We start from the raw sequence: 19,564 nt of genomic DNA, 5'->3' as shown, positions 1-19,564 counted from the left end.
GAATCCCTGTCATCGTTCACAAAAAATAAAACACAGGTCCTTTCTGCAGATACTAAATAAACCTCCCGTCAGTCACCATTTTTTCTTTAAAATCCATGAATGTGCTATCTCCTCAAAATATCCTGGCCCATTTACCAGAAAGTTTGTCTGAAATTTCTTAATCTGAAGTTAATCTGAAGGATTCACTGAAGTTTATTACGAGGATAATGAAGCAGTTAAAATGTGCCCTCCAATTCTAAGCAGTGAGCCTGGGCCAATAGGATTGGCTCAAAGTCTATAATTTTATATTTCAATGCATAATGATGACCCATGAGACAATAAAGAAATTGATGCCTCCAATGTGGAAATTAGATAAATCCGTCTGTGTTCCGATGTTGTGGATCCATGTTCATCTTGACAACAAGAAGGAGGTTATGTCTTGGCTGCATAATTTGTCATTCAGTGGCATTTTATATATAACAATCTCATGTATTATCCCATCACCGTTTAGAACTCTAACACTAATTTCTCTTGCAGATAATTCCCAAGAAATAAGATGCAGTGCTTGTCCTGGAAAAAGCATCAGAAGCTCAGCTTTCTTTGCTTAGAACATTATTAAACTGATTATTTTTTTTAATTCTGATGTTACAAGCCCAGAGGACCAAAAAACCCAGAAGCAATAGATATTTACCAAGACAAATGGTTACTTAATCAAAAGTTGTTTTCATTATCTTTAAACATGAAAATAGAATCACACTTTAACTTAACTCTATTGACTTACTTAACCTCCTTCTAATTTTAAGTGCACGTGTATGTAATGTGTGTGTAAGTTCCAAAAAGTTCTTTGGTTCACAGTCCAATCCCACTTCTCATTCCTCCAAGTTCACTGGTTGCAGACAATTCTTATACTGTGCACATAATTTAACATTTATAAAGTTCACCAGGCGTTGGTGCTTGAAAGGTATATGGTTACTGCTCAGGAAGGTTCTTGTCGTGGGGGGAGGGGGGCATGGCAAGTTGTCACAGAAGAAAGACGTTTATTCCATCTTTCCTCAGCTGGATTACTAAATACCCGGTTTTTAAAAAACTATAAAAGTGGTTAAAAATGATATTACAATTGTTTAAATAAGTGATTTATTATGGCATCCAATGTGAAAAAATTTAAACCTCAACTTCAGAAAAAATTACCATACAAAAGTGCGGAAGAACTGAGGTCTACCTGCATAGCTGAATCCACGGAATTGTCGTTGGGACTCCAGCCCTTTCAAGTTTGACCTCGGCGCCGATCCTGCCTCCGCAAGATGGCGCTGACACTTTGGTGAGTTCGGTCGTTGCCAACCCCCATTCATGTGAAGCCATGCACGCGGGCGGCACGGCCAACAAGGGGACCCGCGACTTTGCTGGGCAGTCCGGGGGCATGCAGTGTAGCATTGGAGGACACTCCTGCGCGTCCGGTGGCTTTGCCTGGCTTGCGGGCGGCATCGTGGGTCCAAGAATTGCTGGACAAAGTATGGGCTGTAGGGGAGCAAAACCCCGACGTCTCGAAGAGGTCGGGGTGCCGGTGTCGGGTGTCCTCAGCTAAAGGATTTACAGTGACTGAGGAAGAAGAGGAACTTACCTTATTGGAATTTGTCTGGGAGGAGGAGCCTGTTGTTAAAGGAGGCAGACCTCAAAAAGTGAAGGTGGAATCTGGAATGGATTCAGTGTTCACTGTTTTGGAAGAGATTGCTTGTCAAATGCACAATATGTCAAAACAAATATCAACTCAGGTGAATCAAGGATTTATGGAGATGAAAATGAAAATGAATACCTTGTGTGATGAAATGTCAACTACGAAACAGGAAATGACTGTAGTTAAGAGTGATATTAATAGATGTATAAAATCAGTCGATACAGTGCAAGATAAATTGAAACAGCCTTTTCTGAGTGTCAAAATCAGGTGAAACATAATAGAGAAAAAATGGAAAAAGTGGAAGGTTCTTTTGTAGATTGGGGGATACAAAAAAGAGATTTATTGAAGAAGATTGATTCGTTGGAAAATCAAAGCCGAAGAAATAATGTGAAAATAGTTGGTCTTCCAGAGGACATTGAAGGTTACGATTCTATAAAAGTTTTTGAGCATCAGATCCCAGAGGTGCTGGGTAAAGAGCTTTTTCTGAAGGGTTGGAATTGGATCGGGCTCATAGAGCTCTGAGAAAAAACCACTCCCAGGACAAACACTGAGAGTAGTTTTGGTTCGTTGTTTAAAATACCAAGATAGAGAAATGATTCTACTTGTGGCAGTACAGAAAGCACGGCAGAGTCAGTCTCCATTAATGGTTCAAAATAACAGTGTTTTTTTATGCTGATTTGAGCCAAGAGGTTATTAGAAGATGACGAGAATTAAATACGGCTAAAGATGTTTTGTGGCGAAAAGGCTGCAAGTTTGCTTTTCGTTATCCTGCAATTTTGAAGGTTTTTTTAATGAAAATTTTCAAACTCAATTCTTTGAGAATGATCATGATGCTTTGGTTTTTGTTAATTTTTTGCCGGAACTGCGAAGAAATGGGCATTCCCCTCCATTGTCTCCTAAGAGGAGGGTAAATGGAAATGGACATGGGAATGGAAAAAATGGAAAGTATGGAAAGAATGGAAAGAAAAAAGAGTTGACATAAAGTCTTCTTGATATTGAAGATCTGGAGCAGTCGTTGGGCTTGGAATCATTGGGCTAAATATACGGACTACATTTGATTGTGTTTAATTAAATAATAAATATGTATCTGGCTGGGGGGGTGGATGACACTGAAAACTTTGATAGTCATCTGCTGCTAGTGGGTTTACCACACCCAGATTTTTAGGGTATTACTACCTCTGGGTGGTTTTTTTTGTGTTTTTGAGCTTTTTTTAGGGTTTTTTCTTTTATTTTTTTTTGAAGAATTACAGAGGGGAGCATTATTTTTTAGTGTGTAAATATATTAGTAGTTAAAAAGATGTCTAAATTGAATTTTGCAACTTTTAATGTTCAGGGATTAAATAATCCAATTAAGAGAAAGAGAATATTGGCTTATATAAAAAAATGAAAATTGATATTACTTTTTTACAAGAAACACATTTGACTGAAAAGGAACATTTGAAATTGAAAAGAGATTGGGTTGGTCATGTTTTTTCGTCTTCTTTTAATTCTAAGGCAAGAGGAGTCGCGATTTTGATTCATAAAAATTTACCATTTGAATTGGAATCTTCAGAGGGGTATGCTGGCAGAGTATTAAGAGTGAACTGTAAAATTTTTTGCTGAATCTTTATGCCCCTAATATAGACGATGAGCGGTTTATTTCAGAAGTTTTTTTACTGTTAACTCTAGCTAATGAAAATGTTTGAGATGGTGGTGATTTTAATTGTGTTCTGGACCCTTTATTGGACAGAAATCCAAAAATTATAAGGAAATCAAAGATGGCAACACAAATTAATGCATTAATGAAAGATTTAAATTTGGTGGATATTTGGAGAAAAGTTAATCCTACAGAGAAAGATTTTACTTTTTACTCTTCACGACATGATTCATTTTCTAGAATTGATTTATTTTTGGTATCAGCACATTTACAAGGTAGAGTATTACGAGCTGAATATAAAAGTAGAGTTATATCAGATCATTATTACTTTTTTCTTGTGAAAGTTCAGAGATAGTATGTCCATCATTTAGATGAAGGTTTAACGCAATGTTATTGAAAAAAAACAGTTTATTATTTTTGATCGAGAATGTTAATTCTGTGGATAGTCATTTTGTAATATGGGACGCTTTAAAAGCTTATTTGAGGGGGAAGATTATTAGTTATTCTATGAAAGTTAAGAAACAATATATGGCAGAAAATTTAGAGTTAGAAAATCAGATTGTTGAGTTAGAGAAAGATTTTCAGAAAGGTGTAATAGAAGAAAAAATAGCCGCATTAGTGAGGTTGAAATTATGTTATAATACTTTACAAACTTATCAGTTTGAGCGCTTAATTAATCGATCTAAACAATGTTATTGTGAGTTGGTGGAAAAAGCTCATAAGATACTTGTTTGGCAATTGATTGAAAGCTGAACAGGCATCTTGGACTATTAATGCTGTTAAGAAGAATTCAAAAGTTACTTATAAACCTCAAGAAATTAATGACCAGTTTTATTCATTTTATCTAAAATTATATATTTCTGAGGGGAAACAGAATAATGGTTCTATTGACTCTTACTTAGCTAAATTAAAGTTACTGATATTAGATGGAAATGACATTCAGGATTTGGAATCTCCATTTACAGATTTTGAAATTAAGGAAGCTATTCAGGAAGTGCCTAATGGAAAGTCCCCAGGGGATGATGAATTCTCTGTGGAATTTCATAAACTTTTTTATGATGATATCTCTAATGTATTTGGAGAAGTGTTGAATCAAGTTACTGAAGATCAGAAGTTACCAGAATCATGTTCAAGTGCTTTAATAACTGTTATTCCAAAAAAAGATAGAGATCCATTAAAAGTGTCTTCATATAGACCTATTTTTTTTTAAAATGTATATTATAAAATTATAGCGAAAGTATTAGCTAATAGACTTGCTAAACATTTACCCAAATTGGTACATATTGATCAAACAGGTTTTATTAAGAATAGAAGCGCATCAAACAATATATTTCCATTAATTACTTTGGTCAACGCATACCGACAGCAACCTAACCACTCTATGGTGGTTGCATTAGATGCAGAAAAAAATTTTGATAGGGTTGAGTGGGACTTTTTATTTAAAGTGTTAGAGAAATTTAAATTTGGCCGTTTTTTTATTGGTTGGGTTAAGGCTTTATATACGAACCCGATTGCTAGGGTGGTGACAAATGGACAGATTTCTTTACCATTTAAATTGTCTTGTTCAGCTCAACAGGGCTGCCCATTGTCACCAGCCTTATTTGCGTTGGCTATTGAACTGTTAGCTCAGGCTATTAAGACAAAATGAAGAAATTAGAGGGATGAGGGTTAAGAATGAAGAATATAAAATTAACTTATTTGAGGACGATGTGTTGGTATATTTGACGGAACTTTTGGACTGGGAGATTATTCTGAATTTAAAACTATTACAAAATTAAGGTGGACAAGTAAAATTAAATATTTAGGTGTGTTTATGGATACTAATTATCAATCATTATATCAATTAAATTACGTACCTATATTAAGACGGTTTAAAGCAGATTTGATTAAGTGGAAAGATCTTCCATTAACTTTGATTGGTCGGGTTAATTGTATTATTATACAATGGAGTTAAAATTGATAATTTATTGATAAATGAATATTTCGCCTCAAATTCAATATTTATTTCAGTCAATACCTTGTTTACTACCTAAGGGTTTTTTTCAAAATTTTAATAAAGCAGTGCGAGAGTTTTTATGGAAAGGTAAATTAGCTCGAGTGGCATTGCATAGACTTACATGGAAGTATGCATTGGACGAACTACAGTTACCACATTTTCAAAATTATTATGAAAGCAGCCCAGTTGATGTTTGTTAGTAGAGTGATGGATTTAGATGAGCCTCCTACCTGGGCTAAAGTGGAGATGGCGTGTATTTCTAGGGTTGAGATACATGAATTTATATTTTGTTGGAATTTGATTTTATTACAGCAATATGATATGCCAATATTGAAACATTTGTTAAAAATCTGGATAAAAAAGAACAGGGTGTTAAGGTCGAAAGATAAATGATCAATTTTAACTCCATTGTATAATAATCAGCTTATTCCTTTTTCAGTGTTTAATAATCATTTAAAGATTTGGGACTCTAAAGGTATAAAGACAATACAAGATTGTTTTGAAGAGGGGCAATTTCTTTCTTTTAATCAAGTGAGAGAAAGATTTGATATACCTGTAAATTCTTTATTTGCGTATTATCAACTTAGAGGTTTGATAAAAGATAATTATGGTAGAGAGATTATTTTTCCTACTTTGTCGAGATTTGAATCTTTGATTTCCTCGATACCGAAAAAGGGTTATATTTCAGTTATGTATAACCTACGGCTCCTAGAACGCTTCCACCAGCGTTGTCTCCGCTCCATCCTCAACATCCATTGGAGCGCTCACACCCCTAACGTCGAGGTACTCGAGATGGCAGAGGTCGACAGCATCGAGTCCACGCTGCTGAAGATCCAGCTGCGCTGGATGGGTCACGTCTCCAGAATGGAGGACCATCGCCTTCCCAAGATCGTATTATATGGCGAGCTCTCCACTGGCCACCGTGACAGAGGTGCACCAAAGAAAAGGTACAAGGACTGCCTAAAGAAATCTCTTGGTGCCTGCCACATTGACCACCGCCAGTGGGCTGATAACGCCTCAAACCGTGCATCTTGGCGCCTCACAGTTTGGCGGGCAGCAGCCTCCTTTGAAGAAGACCGCAGAGCCCACCTCACTGACAAAAGGCAAAGGAGGAAAAACCCAACACCCAACCCCAACCAACCAATTTTCCCTTGCAACCGCTGCAATCGTGTCTGCCTGTCCCGCATCGGACTGGTCAGCCACAAACGAGCCTGCAGCTGACGTGGACTTTTTACCCCCTCCATAAATCTTCGTCCGCGAAGCCAAGCCAAAGAAAGAATAATTTGTTACAAGATAGTATGGATAAGTCAGATTGGGAGAAATTTAAACTAAATACTGATTTAGTATTTATTTTTCCCAAAGATGATTGGGCGATTATGTGTCAGGACAATGTAATTAAATTGACTAATGTAAGATATTGAATGGTTAATTATAATTTTTTACATCAATTATATTTGACCCCTGGAAAGCTAAAAAAAAATATGGGTTTAGTAATTCGGATTCTTGTTTTAGATGTGGCTCATGTATTGGAACTTTTCTACATGCCGTTTGGACTTGTGTTAAAGTTCAATCATTTTGGCAAGGAATTAAAGTAGTTTTGGAAAAATTATATAATTTTATATTACCATTAGATCCAATGATTTTTTTGTTGGGAAATTTGTATTCATTAAGCGGAATGGGATTGGACAAAATTGAAATTGCTTTTGTACATTTGGCATTATCAGTAGCACGTAAATGTGTTGCTAGTACTTGAAAAGATGATACTGAGATTAATATATCATGCTGGCACAATGAATTGAAAGTATGTATTGTCATGAAAAATATTATTTATAATTTACATGATAATTATTCTTCTTTTGTTAGTAAGTGGTCTCCGAATTTGAAATATATCCATTTAGATATACTTTGAAATGTTAAACATTTATAATATTTTCTTTTTATATATATAATCTACATATTTTTTTGCTCTCCTTAAGGGAGCTGCCTGAAGGGGTGGGAAGGTGGGGTGGGTGTAATATATATATATATATATATACATATCTTTGTAAAATCTTTTTTTTTTAATTATTACTATACTGTATGTTGTTTTTTCTATCTTTTAAATAAAGTTTGAAAAAAAAAGGAAGGTTCTTGTCGGTTTTCAGAGAGAGATTTGTTGTTCCTTTTTAATCAGCCACTTCAGTGAAATGCTGATGAAACTTACCCCTTCAGGGTTCTCCAGATGATAACCTCTTTCTTTCAGGTCACCACAGAGTTCCTTTTTGTTTCTCTTATTTCAAGTGAAACATTAGTCCTCTCCTCTTGCATGAACCACAAGGGCTTTGACCAGGCCGTCTTCCAAAATTGGCTTCACACACACACACACACACACACACACACACACACAGACAGACAGACAGACAGACAGACAGACAGAAAAAGCCTGTTTGACTCTCTCTGCTTGCAAAACCACATGATCCTCTTACAACAGCAAGCTCTCCTCCAGACAATATGCGGCTCCAACAAGCTCTTTCATTTGTTGCCTTTTGTAAACAACAATCCATGAGTGAAGTCTCTTGAGTACTCTTCAAAGCTCTTGCAAAAGCTCTGGAGCCGAAACGTCTACCATGGAGCAGAGCTCCAGTATTTTAAATAAGATCTGTTTTAAAGTGTTTGTATGTGACCTACTCCAACAAACCTTTCCCAATTTATCTTACAAAAACATATCTATATATATCTATATACTCTGTCACACTGAGTACAGTACATCTCTGCACATTTATTTGTAAACTACAGCACAAAATCCTTTACCTTGATTTCACAGGCATGAGTTCCAACAGTTTCTTTAATCTTTTCAACAAATGCAGTAACTAACTTCAAAACCTCTTCTCTGCAATCTCGAAACTAGAAATTAAAACAAGACAGATTTTCTAAGAATAACATAATAAAGTTTACAAAACCATAAAACTTCAATAATAGTACTGTACTTTGAAGCATTCTGTGGTAGTGAAAGATGTCAGATAAACCATACATGGGAAAATGTGGAATTATCCATTTTGGATGGAAAATAAAAAACTAACTAAATAGTGAATGATCACAGAGCTCTGAGAAACAGACACTTCCAGCTGTCCTAATGCAGGATTTTCAAATCTAACAATAGCAAATGTTTAAGAAACCTAACAAATTGAAGATTCTGTTTCATTTATGTTGGGCATTGATGAGGCCAGACCTGGATTATGGACCATTAACTAGTATCCTTAATTAAGGATGTTAATCATTGAAAAGAGTTCAGAAAAAAGAGTGGATAGGTTGTTTTATGTACAGACTTGTCATATCCACTGGAATTTTGGGGAGAGAGAGGGGAGTTGATTAGCCCTTTGGACTTTGGTCACTTTTAACCTTTCATAATATATACTCCGGACTGGGTCCATGGGTAAACTAAATTACAAACACCTGTATGAACCAGCTGGTGGTTGGGTATAAAACCAGTCCCAGAAAACAGGGACACAAAATATATCTGCATGTTGGTACTCGCTGAAAACCCAGACACGGAGTCCAAATAGTTATGGGGTTTGGGATAAGCAGAGAATGTTCCTTCTAGTGGAAGAATCCATAAATAGTGGTTACTGTTTAAAAATAAATGGTCACTAATTTAAGAACATAAAATACAAGACCAGAAGGCCTGTCGAGTCCACTCTGCCATTCATCATGACCTGATCCCTTCTCCAACCCAGTCCCACTCTCCTGCCTTCTTCGCATAACCTTCGATACCCTGACTATGCAGACACCTATCAATTTCTGCCTTAAATACACCCAAAGATTTGGCCTCCACAGCCACCCAGGTAGCAAATTCCAGAGGTTCATTACTGTCCTCCGCATCTCAATTTTATCTCAAAACTATACCCTGTACTCCAAGTGAGGCCTTGCTAGTGTCTTATAAAGCCTCAGCAATACATCTCTCTTCTTGTATCCTATTTCTCTAGATATGAATGCCAACATTGCATTTGCCTTCTTCACTACCAACTGAACCTGGAGATTAACCTTTAAGGAATCCTGCATGAGAACTTCCAAGCCCCTTTGTACCTCCAGACTTTGAATTTTCTCCCCATCCAAATAATAGTCTGTTCTTTTATTCCTTTTGCCAATTGCATGACCATACACTTTCCAATATTGTATTTCACTTTTTCACTTACCACTTTTTTGCCCATTCTCCTAGTCTATTCAAGACTTTCTGCAGCCTCTCCATAGAATGCTACAGCACACAAAACAGACCATTCAGCTATTGTTCAGCTAGTCCCAATAACCTGCTCCCATTTCCTAACCCTCCAGACCTCTCCTATCCATGTATCTATCCAATTTATTCTTAAAACTCAAGATCGAGTCAGCATCCACATCAGATGGCAGCTCATTCCACATTCCCACCACTCTCTGAGTGAAGAAGTTCCCCCTAAACCTTTTCCCTTTCACCCTAAAGCCATGTTCTCTCACATTTATCCCTACATTTCCTCATCAATACCGACCCCTCTTCCTACCTTTGTATCATTTGCAAACTCAGCCACAGTGCCATTTATTCTGCAATCCAAATGATTAACAAGCAACATAAAACAAAGTGACCCCAATATCGACCCTTGCAGAACACTACTGGTAACCTGTAGCCAACCAGAATAGGATGCCTTTATTCCTACTCTCTGTCCTACTAATCAGCCAATGCTCTACTCGTGCTAGTATCTTTCCTGTAATTCCACGGGCTCTCACCTTGTTAAGCAACCTCACGTCTGGCATCTTGCCAAAGGCCTTTTGAAAATCCAAATGTACAACATTTATTGTATCTCCTTTGTCTAGCCTGCTTTTTTTTCCTCAAAAAATTGCAGTAGGATTGTCAGGCAAAATATTTCCTAAAGGAAACTATGCTGACTTTGGCCTTTCTTCTTATGCACTTCCAGGTACAACATAACCTCTTCCTTGACAATCAACTCCAACAACTTCCCAAACGCTGTTGTCAGGCAAACATATCAATAATTTCCTTTCTGCTGCCTCCCTCCCTTTTTAAATAGCAGAGTGACCTTTGCACTTTTCTAGTCCTCCGGAATCATGCCAGAATCTATTGATTCTTGGAAGATTGTTACTAACCTCTCCACCTTCTCTATACTTACTTCTTTCAGAACCTGAGGATGCATTCCATCTGGTTGAGGAGACTTATCTACCGGTTTAGACCATTCAGCCTCCCAAGCTCCTTTTCTCTGGTGACTGTGTCTGCGCTCACCTGTCTTCCTTGAGACCCTTGAAAACTTAGGTACACTGCTAATGACTTCCACAGTAAAGACCGATGCAAAATACTCATTCAGTTCTTCTGCTATCTCCCACTACAATTTCTCGAGCATCTTTCTCTATCAGTCCTATATCTATTCTCACCTCTTTTTTTTTTAACTCTTAATATACTTTTAAAAACTTTTAGTATCCATTTTTATATTATTTGCTTGCTTCCTTTCAAAGTTCATCCTTTCCTTCCTAACGACTTTGTTAGTTGCTTTCTGTGAGCTTTTTAAAAGCTTCCCACTAATTTTTGCTTCCCTGTCTGCCCTTTCATTTGCTTTTACTTTGGGTTTGACTTCACTTGCCAGCTCCAGTTGTGTCATTTTTCCATTCAAATATTTCTTCTTTATGGAATATACCCATCTTGCACCTTCCTTATTTCTTGCATAATCTCCAGCTATTGCACCTTAGCTGTTCTCCCTGCTAGTGTGACTTTCCAATCAACATTGAATTGTTCCTCTCTCATACTTCTATCATCCCCTTTATTCCAATGGTACTGACATAACTGATTTTAGTTTCTCCCTTTCAAATTGTAAGGTGAAATCTATCACATTATGATCACTGCCTCCTAAGGCTCCCCTTACCTTCAGCTCCCTTATTAACTCTGGTTCATTATATAATACCCAATCAAGAATTCCCATGTCTCTGGTCGCCTCAACCGTAAGCTGTTCCAAGAAGCCATCGTGAAGGGATTTGATAAATTTCTTCTCTTGGAATCTGGAACCAACCTGGTTTCCCAATCACACTGCATATTGAAATCCCCCATGACTATTTTAACATTGCGCTTTTTACATGCCTTCTCTATCTCCCTCTGTAGTTTGCATGTCACATCCTGGCTACTGTCTGCAAACCTATATAGAACACCCATCAGGGTCTCTTTACTCTTCCAGCTTCTTAATTCTACCCACAGGAATTCTACATTTTCTGATCCAAATTAAATCCCCAGATTTAATTCCATTTTTAACCATCAGAACCACCCCACCTCCTCTGCCTACCTTTCTGTCCTTCCAATACACTGTATATCCACTGATATTTAGTTCCCAGGTGTAGTCTTCTTTAAGTCGCGACTCAGAGATAGCCACAATGTCATACCTACCAACTTCCAGCTGCACTACTTGATCATCCATCTTATTTCTTATTCTGTGGGCAAGACCTTCAGTGCTGCATTCATCATTCTTTGCAATTTAGTTTTGAAAATATCCTGTTAAATTTTTAATATTTTGTCCTCTTGATTGCCTGTCTTTCCTTACAATCTTGCTACAAAGTGTATCTACTTGTGTATCTTCTGCCCTATTCACTGCCCTCTTATTCTCATTCCCATTCCCATGCCAAACTAGTTTAAATCTACCAGACAGTTCTAGCAAACCTGCCCACCAGGATACAAGTCCCCCTCTTGTTTAGGTGCAATCTGTCCTTTTTGTACAGGTCATTACCTTCTCCAGAAAAGAGCTCAATAATCCCTTGCCCCTGCACCAACTCTTCAGCCATACAATCATCTGTCAAAATTTCCTATTTCTGCCCTCACCAGAGCATAGCAGGCGGCAATCCAGAGAATATAATCATTGAAGATCTGCTTTTTAACTCCCAATATTCCACCTTAGGACCTCAACTCTTTTCGTACTATGTCATTGGTACCAACGTGGACCACAACATCTAGCTGCTCACCCTCCTGCATGCTGTGGATTTGATCTGAGACATCCCTGACCCTGGCACCAGGGAGGGAACAAACCATTCAGGAGCCTTGATCTTGTTCAAAGAATCTTCTGTTTGTTCCCTATCGAATCCCCAATCATGATAGCTCTCCTATTCTCCCCACTTCTCTTAAGGGTCAAGGGCTAAGAGTGAGAACAAGCAAAACAATTTTCTGTCAGATTTTGAATATTTTAAAACCAGAGATAAATACAGAATTGATAAGCAAGGAATGAAAGGTTACTGTGGGCAGAAAGGATAGAGAATAAAGAGGGTACATCAGATCAATTATGATCTTGCTGAATGGAGAAGTGGCATCTCCTCATTCATTTAATGATGTGTTCATAAAGAAATACAAACACTTTCATTGAGAACTTACATCTTCATTGCTGAGTGACTTGCGAAGGAAGATCAGCAATCCTTGATCCTTGGAGAATATCAATGAGCGGAGCAGAGCTGCATATAAACAGTAGAAATTGGAAAATAAACTATACAACGAACTAAGCTTAGCACATAAAGACCAATACAAAAGCACATACCTGAATTTGAAAAAGATCAATAAATTATGAGCATAATGTGTAATCGCGGAAGGATTTTATTATAATTATATGTTACATTTAATCATTGCCCATTACAATGTACTCAATGTTATAACAAATTAGGTTTTAGAAAGAACATTAAATAAGTCAATCAATGACAAAATACATAGTTATTTACTAACACTAATTGTTTTGTCGTCAAGTTCTTTATACATACCATGTGAACAATATCTCATGCAGCCAGTGATCAAGATTTGTTATTTGAACCAATCATTACCAACAATTCAAGAGCAACACATCTACGCAAAGTTCACAGAACAGACTGAAATCAAGCTAACATATCTTATCCACTGCTCTAATATGGGATGCCTCCAGACTTCTACCATAGCAATACTTCATGACTCATATCTGTACCTCATTTCAATCCCAGAAATATCACCATCTAAAACAGATGCAAAGTCAAGTAACGCAATATTGCTGTTCAAAAACCAAAACCACACGATTCCCCACCCAACATGAACCACCAGTCCCTGCCATGCAGAAACAGACTGAACTTCTGCCTTTACACAATGACAGGAGTACATTAAGTACCCCCAAGGCTTCCTCAAGGGAAAGGAAATTTCAGCTACTAACTTGACTCTTCCAATGAGGATCCTTTGATGTTGGAAGGAGAATTTTTTGGAGAAATCAATGTTCGGTTAAAGAAATAAAACCTTCCATATTATTGAACAAGTAACTGATTTTATCTTAGACCCAACAAATCTACTCAAATTCTTAGCCAAAGAATGTGTTTTGAATTTAGTTTCACAAAGTAGGAAAATAATGGCACACTGGAGATAGTTAGGGAGCTCCAAAGATCAATTTGGAATCAGTTTGTGGCTCTGCTATCATATTGAGTAGGAGTTTCAAGATTAAAGCTAAAGTTTGGAGTGTATAAAATATGATTGATTCATTAACAATTTAATGTCCAGAAGTAGTACTTTCAATAATGTAGCAACAAAATGAATGCAGGAATAAAGGTTTGGGCGGTGTAGCATCAATGCACTTTGGATTCAGAGAGGCAATCAAGCAAATCTTGAGGTACTTCAGAGATGTGCAAGGAGGAACAGTAAAAAGAATACTGTATATCTGGTATACACTGACTGTATTGCAGCAGATGAGTATTAAACAAGTGAGTCATGGTAGGGGCCAGTAAATGAGAATGCAGTGATTAAACAAGTGAATCATGGGGCCAACAATATGGATAGTGAAGGATGCATTGAGCCAACATGGTCACGAGATATCAGCGATGTCATTCATTTATGGCAACATTGGATCTGGAAAAGTAGCAAAAGTCAAACTGTTGATTTCATGTTATTAAAAATTCTACCATAGTGATAAAGCATTCACTGACTAGAAATAATGATTTTTTTTTAAAGATGGAGGGATCAAAAGGTTTTTTGAAGTACCAACAATTGACAGCCGTCCTAAGGTGACGAAATTACACAGTAATTAGTACAGTATTGATCATTAAAACAAAGAGTAATTCCATGGTCAAGATTAATGAATGGATTAAGGAATAAAAAGGTAAGCAATTATGGCATAGAATGAAGAAATAAAATGCAATGAGCAAGTCTGTGATTGAGGCAGCCATTTGTTTTCTTTCCATCTTTGTATTGTGGCCAAGACTGAGAATGGGGAATTTTGGGGTTGATCATTCAGTCTTCAATAAGTTTGGAATGGCAGGCAACTACATAAAGGGAGATGTAATAGTAGTACTCCCTATGAATAAAACATAATCAAAAACTAACCATATATCAGGTGTACTCAACTTTGTAAATGGTGAATGATGGCAATCCACTGGGAGAGTAGAGAGGATTAATTTGCTGGGAATCTTTGGCAGGAACATGTGGGCCTGATGAGCCCTTGATCTGTGTGGCAGGTAGGACAATGGTAAAACTGCCATCATAATGCACCATAAAAATGATAACATCAATAATAATAATGAATTTATTGTTATATACATCGTACAATGTACATAAGCACCATAAATCTTACTGAACAGATTTGTCAAGAGAATTAGAAAAGTAAACTTGATTGAATCAAAAGACACTAAATACATAAAATAAATACAAAACAAATATTGAGTTGAGAAAGTCTGCAGATGCTGGGGTCAAGTGCAAAACAAAAATGTGTTGGAGAAAGTCAGCAGGTCACACAGCATCCATAGGAAGCAAAGGGTAACCGACATTTCAGGTCGGAGCACTTCCTCAAAGAATCAGCAATCTGCACAAAAAATAGTGCAGTCTTTTGGTTAGTGTAGCAAGGGGAGGTTCAAGACTCTGATAGCTGTTGGAAATAAACTGTTCTTAAACCAAAAGGTTTCTGCGCCTTCTGCCTGAAGGTAACAGAGAAAAGAGATTGTGACCAGGTCTCTGTTGTTGGCTGCCTTCTGGAGGCAGTACCTCACATTGATGTTTGCGATGGTTGGGAGGTCAGTCTATGATGGATCTGGCTATGTTTGTTACCTTCTGTATTTGTGGGCACTTGAATTTCCAAACTAAGCTGTGATGCAACCCATTAGTACGCTTTCCACGGTACATCGGTAGAAATTTGATGACATGCCAAATCTCCTCAGACGCCTTGGAAAGCAGACATTGATATACAGTACTTTCTTCACGGTTGCCTTGATGTGCTGGGTCCAGAAGATGTGGACTTCCAAAAACTTGAAGCTTCTGACCCTCCCCACCTCTGTCCCATTAATGCATGGTTCCTTGCTCTCTTCTTTCAATGGAGAACAAAATTGTTAGTAAGCTACATTTGGGGAGTACCCTGAACAGGTAGAAGTAACAAAAAGAAGAAATTGATCATTGATAGCCTTGTGATTGATCTAAGAAGAGACAAGATAGCAAAATTTCAAAAAAATCACAGGACATTATAAATTGTCTTTACAATTATTTATTTCTAAAATTGAAATCAAAATTATTAAATTATATAATAGATTTCCAGAATTTAACAACCCGACAAAACAGCGATCTCCAGTCCTCAGTGAAAAGCATGCAGATGCCCAACCAGAAATAACACAATATACAGACAAATAATGCATGTGCAGAACAAGTATTATATCAATAGAAATAAATAAATATTGCTTTGTGCAAATAAAGATCTCAGATGGTTTGTATGAGCAAATCGTTTGGTCGTTCACCATTCTCACTGCCCATGGGAAGAATCTGATCCTCAGCCTAGTGGTGTTGGCTCTGATACACCTGTATCTCTAATTTTGCGCGTCCACTTCAGACAATAATCCTGGTAAATCATGTTGGGGGGAGAGAGAGATCAAGTGATCCTTTCTGCCACTCTTATTGCCCTGTCGATTGACCTCCAATCTATTTCTCTGCAGTAACCTTACCACACTGAGATCCAGCCAGTCAGGACGCTCTTGATAGAATTTCTATAGAAGGTTGACATAATGGTGGGCTGAAGCATTGCCCGCTTCAGTCTTCTCAGAAAGTCCACTTAATGTTGTGCCTTCCTGGCAAGTGATGAGATGTTGAATGTCTTTGATATGTCACTAGTTAAATGAACTCCAAGGAATTTGATGCTCTCCACGCTCTCTACTACATAAGTGTTGATGTGTAGTGCAGGGTGATCGTTCCTGTTCCTCTTGAAGTCCACAATTATAGCATTAGTCTTGTGCACGTTGAGATTCAGCTTGTTGCTCTCTCACTGTTTCATTAGATTGTTCATGCTGATGAGACCAACTACTGTTGTGTCATCTGCAAACTTGATGACACTGTTGGAGCTGGATCTGGCGATGCAGTTGTAGATCAGTACTGTGTGCAGGAGGAGACTGAGCACGCAACCCTGAGGTGCACCAGTGCTCAAGCATGACAGTGCTCAATATTCTGCTACTGACCAAGACAGACTGTGGTCTTGCCGTTAGGAAGTCCAGGATCCAATTACAGAATGGTGTATTGAGTCCCAACGAGGACAGCTTCTCCACCGACCTCTAAGAAATGATCATATTAAACACTGAGGTGAAATATATGAAACGTCGTTCTAAAGGTGGGCCAGGATGGAGTGAAGCAATAAGGCTAAGGCATCGTCTGTGGAATCATTTGTTCGGTAGGCAAATTGTGCTTTGTTGTGTTCTGTCACCATAGGTTTAAAGCATTTCATAAAGGTGTAGGTCAGTGATCCAAAAACCTAAATTTGAATCTCATTGTAGTCGCTGGGAAATTTAAATCCACAATACTGAACAATTTTGTGATATGGTAGTTTGTGCTACTGATCAAAGGTTAGGCAACTCAAGTCCAATTGAGATTGCTTGAGCCATCCGTCTGGAGTTTGCACATTCTATCTGTGACCATACGAGTTTCCATTGGGAGCACGGGATCTACCAGATTTGATGGTAGGCTAATAACTTACTGTAAATTACATACCAGTGTCTATATATGGATCAAAGGAAAATTGACAGACAAGTGGGAGAGGGTAAGTCGCAGACACTTGGGGAAATAAGGAAGGGGAAATGGGAGCCAACATAGCTCCAATGGGCAAGTAGAATCATCCATGAAGTAATACTCCAGTAAACAAATCATTAACTAAGAAAAAGTACCTAGGAACAGTAACAACTCAACTGCTTTTGTCACCATGTCAGTCACCAAATATGATTAACCCTTAACCAATTAGGAATATTTAATAAATGTTGTTATTGCTCACAACCATATCCCATGAAGTAATACTCCAGTAAACAAATCATTAACTAAGAAAAAGTACCTAGGAACAGTAACAACTCAACTGCTTTTGTCATCATGTCTGTCACCAAATATCATTAACCCTTAACCAATTAGGAATATTTAATAAATGTTGTTATTGCCCACAACAACCATATCCCATGAAGTAATACTCCAGTAAACAAATCATTAACTAAGAAAAAGTACCTAGGAACAGTAACAACTCAACTGCTTTTGTCATCATGTCTGTCACCAAATATCATTAACCCTTAACCAATTAGGAATATTTAATAAATGTTGTTATTGCCCACAACAGCCATATCCCATGAAGTAATACTCCAGTAAACAAATCATTAACTAAGAAAAAGTACCTAGGAACAGTAACAACTCAACTGCTTTTGTCATCATGTCTGTCAGCAAATATGATTAACCCTTAACCAATTAGGAATATTTAATAAATGTTGTTATTGCCCACAACCATATCCCATGAAGTAATACTCCAGTAATTAAACAAATCATTAACTAAGAAAAAGTACCTAGGAACAGTAACAACTCAACTGCTTTTTTCATCATGTCTGTGACCAAATATGATTAACCCTTAACCAATTAGGAATATTTAATAAATGTTGTTATTGCCCACAACAGCCATATCCCATGAAGTAATACTCCAGTAAACAAATCATTAACTAAGAAAAAGTACCTAGGAACAGTAACAACTCAACTGCTTTTGTCATCATGTCTGTCACCAAATATCATTAACCCTTAACCAATTAGGAATATTTAATAAATGTTGTTATTGCCCACAACAACCATATCCCATGAAGTAATACTCCAGTAAACAAATCATTAACTAAGAAAAAGTACCTAGGAACAGTAACAACTCAACTGCTTTTGTCATCATGTCTGTCACCAAATATCATTAACCCTTAACCAATTAGGAATATTTAATAAATGTTGTTATTGCCCACAACCATATCCCATGAAGTAATACTCCAGTAATTAAACAAATCATTAACTAAGAAAAAGTACCTAGGAACAGTAACAACTCAACTGCTTTTTTCATCATGTCTTTGACCAAATATCATTAACCCTTAACCAATTAGGAATATTTAATAAATGTTGTTATTGCCCACAACCATATCCCATGAAGTAATACTCCAGTAATTAAACAAACCATTAACTAAGAAAAAGTACCTAGGAACAGTAACAACTCAACTGCTTTTGTCATCATGTCTGTCACCAAATATCATTAACCCTTAACCAATTAGGAATATTTAATAAATGTTGTTATTGCCCACAACAACCATATCCCATGAAGTAATACTCCAGTAAACAAATCATTAACTAAGAAAAAGTACCTAGGAACAGTAACAACTCAACTGCTTTTGTCATCATGTCTGTCAGCAAATATGATTAACCCTTAACCAATTAGGAATATTTAATAAATGTTGTTATTGCCCACAACAATATCCCATGAAGTAATACTCCAGTAATTAAACAAATCATTAACTAAGAAAAAGTACATAGGAACAGTAACAACACAACTGCTTTTTTCATCATGTCTGTGACCAAATATGATTAACCCTTAACCAATTAGGAATATTTAATAAATGTTGTTATTGCCCACAAGAACCATATCCCATGAAGTAATACTCCAGTAAACAAATCATTAACTAAGAAAAAGTACCTAGGAACAGGAACAACTCAACTGCTTTTGTCATCATGTCTGTCACCAAATATCATTAACACTTAACCAATTAGGAATATTTAATAAATGTTGTTATTGCCCACAACAGCCATATCCCATGAAGTAATACTCCAGTAATTAAACAAATCATTAACTAAGAAAAAGTACATAGGAACAGTAACAACTCAACTGCTTTTTTCATCATGTCTGTGACCAAATATGACTAACCCTTAACCAATTAGGAATATTTAATAAATGTTGTTATTGCCCACAACAGCCATATCCCATGAAGTAATACTCCAGTAAACAAACCATTAACTAAGAAAAAGTACCTAGGAACAGTAACAACTCAACTGCTTTTG

At 37.0% G+C, this 19,564-nt stretch overlaps 1 protein-coding gene across 3 annotated transcripts in view; it reads right to left on the bottom strand.

Moving 5' to 3' along the window:
- prkdc (protein kinase, DNA-activated, catalytic subunit) overlaps window positions 1–19,564 on the bottom strand; it is a 287,184-nt gene that overhangs the window by 265,375 nt on the left and 2,245 nt on the right. For all 3 annotated transcript variants that reach the window (XM_069921531.1, XM_069921532.1, XM_069921533.1), the window contains exons 2-3: window positions 12,644–12,720; window positions 8,074–8,166 (exon numbers count right to left, since the gene is read on the bottom strand). In XM_069921531.1, the coding sequence (XP_069777632.1) occupies window positions 8,074–8,166; window positions 12,644–12,720 (170 nt within the window). The remainder of the gene's footprint in view (window positions 1–8,073; window positions 8,167–12,643; window positions 12,721–19,564) is intronic.

Source organism: Narcine bancroftii, chromosome 2 (assembly GCF_036971445.1).
Source record: "Narcine bancroftii isolate sNarBan1 chromosome 2, sNarBan1.hap1, whole genome shotgun sequence".
Lineage (NCBI taxonomy): Eukaryota > Metazoa > Chordata > Chondrichthyes > Torpediniformes > Narcinidae > Narcine > Narcine bancroftii.
Note: the sequence above shows the minus strand (reverse complement) of the source record. Positions and strands in the feature narration are given on the sequence as shown.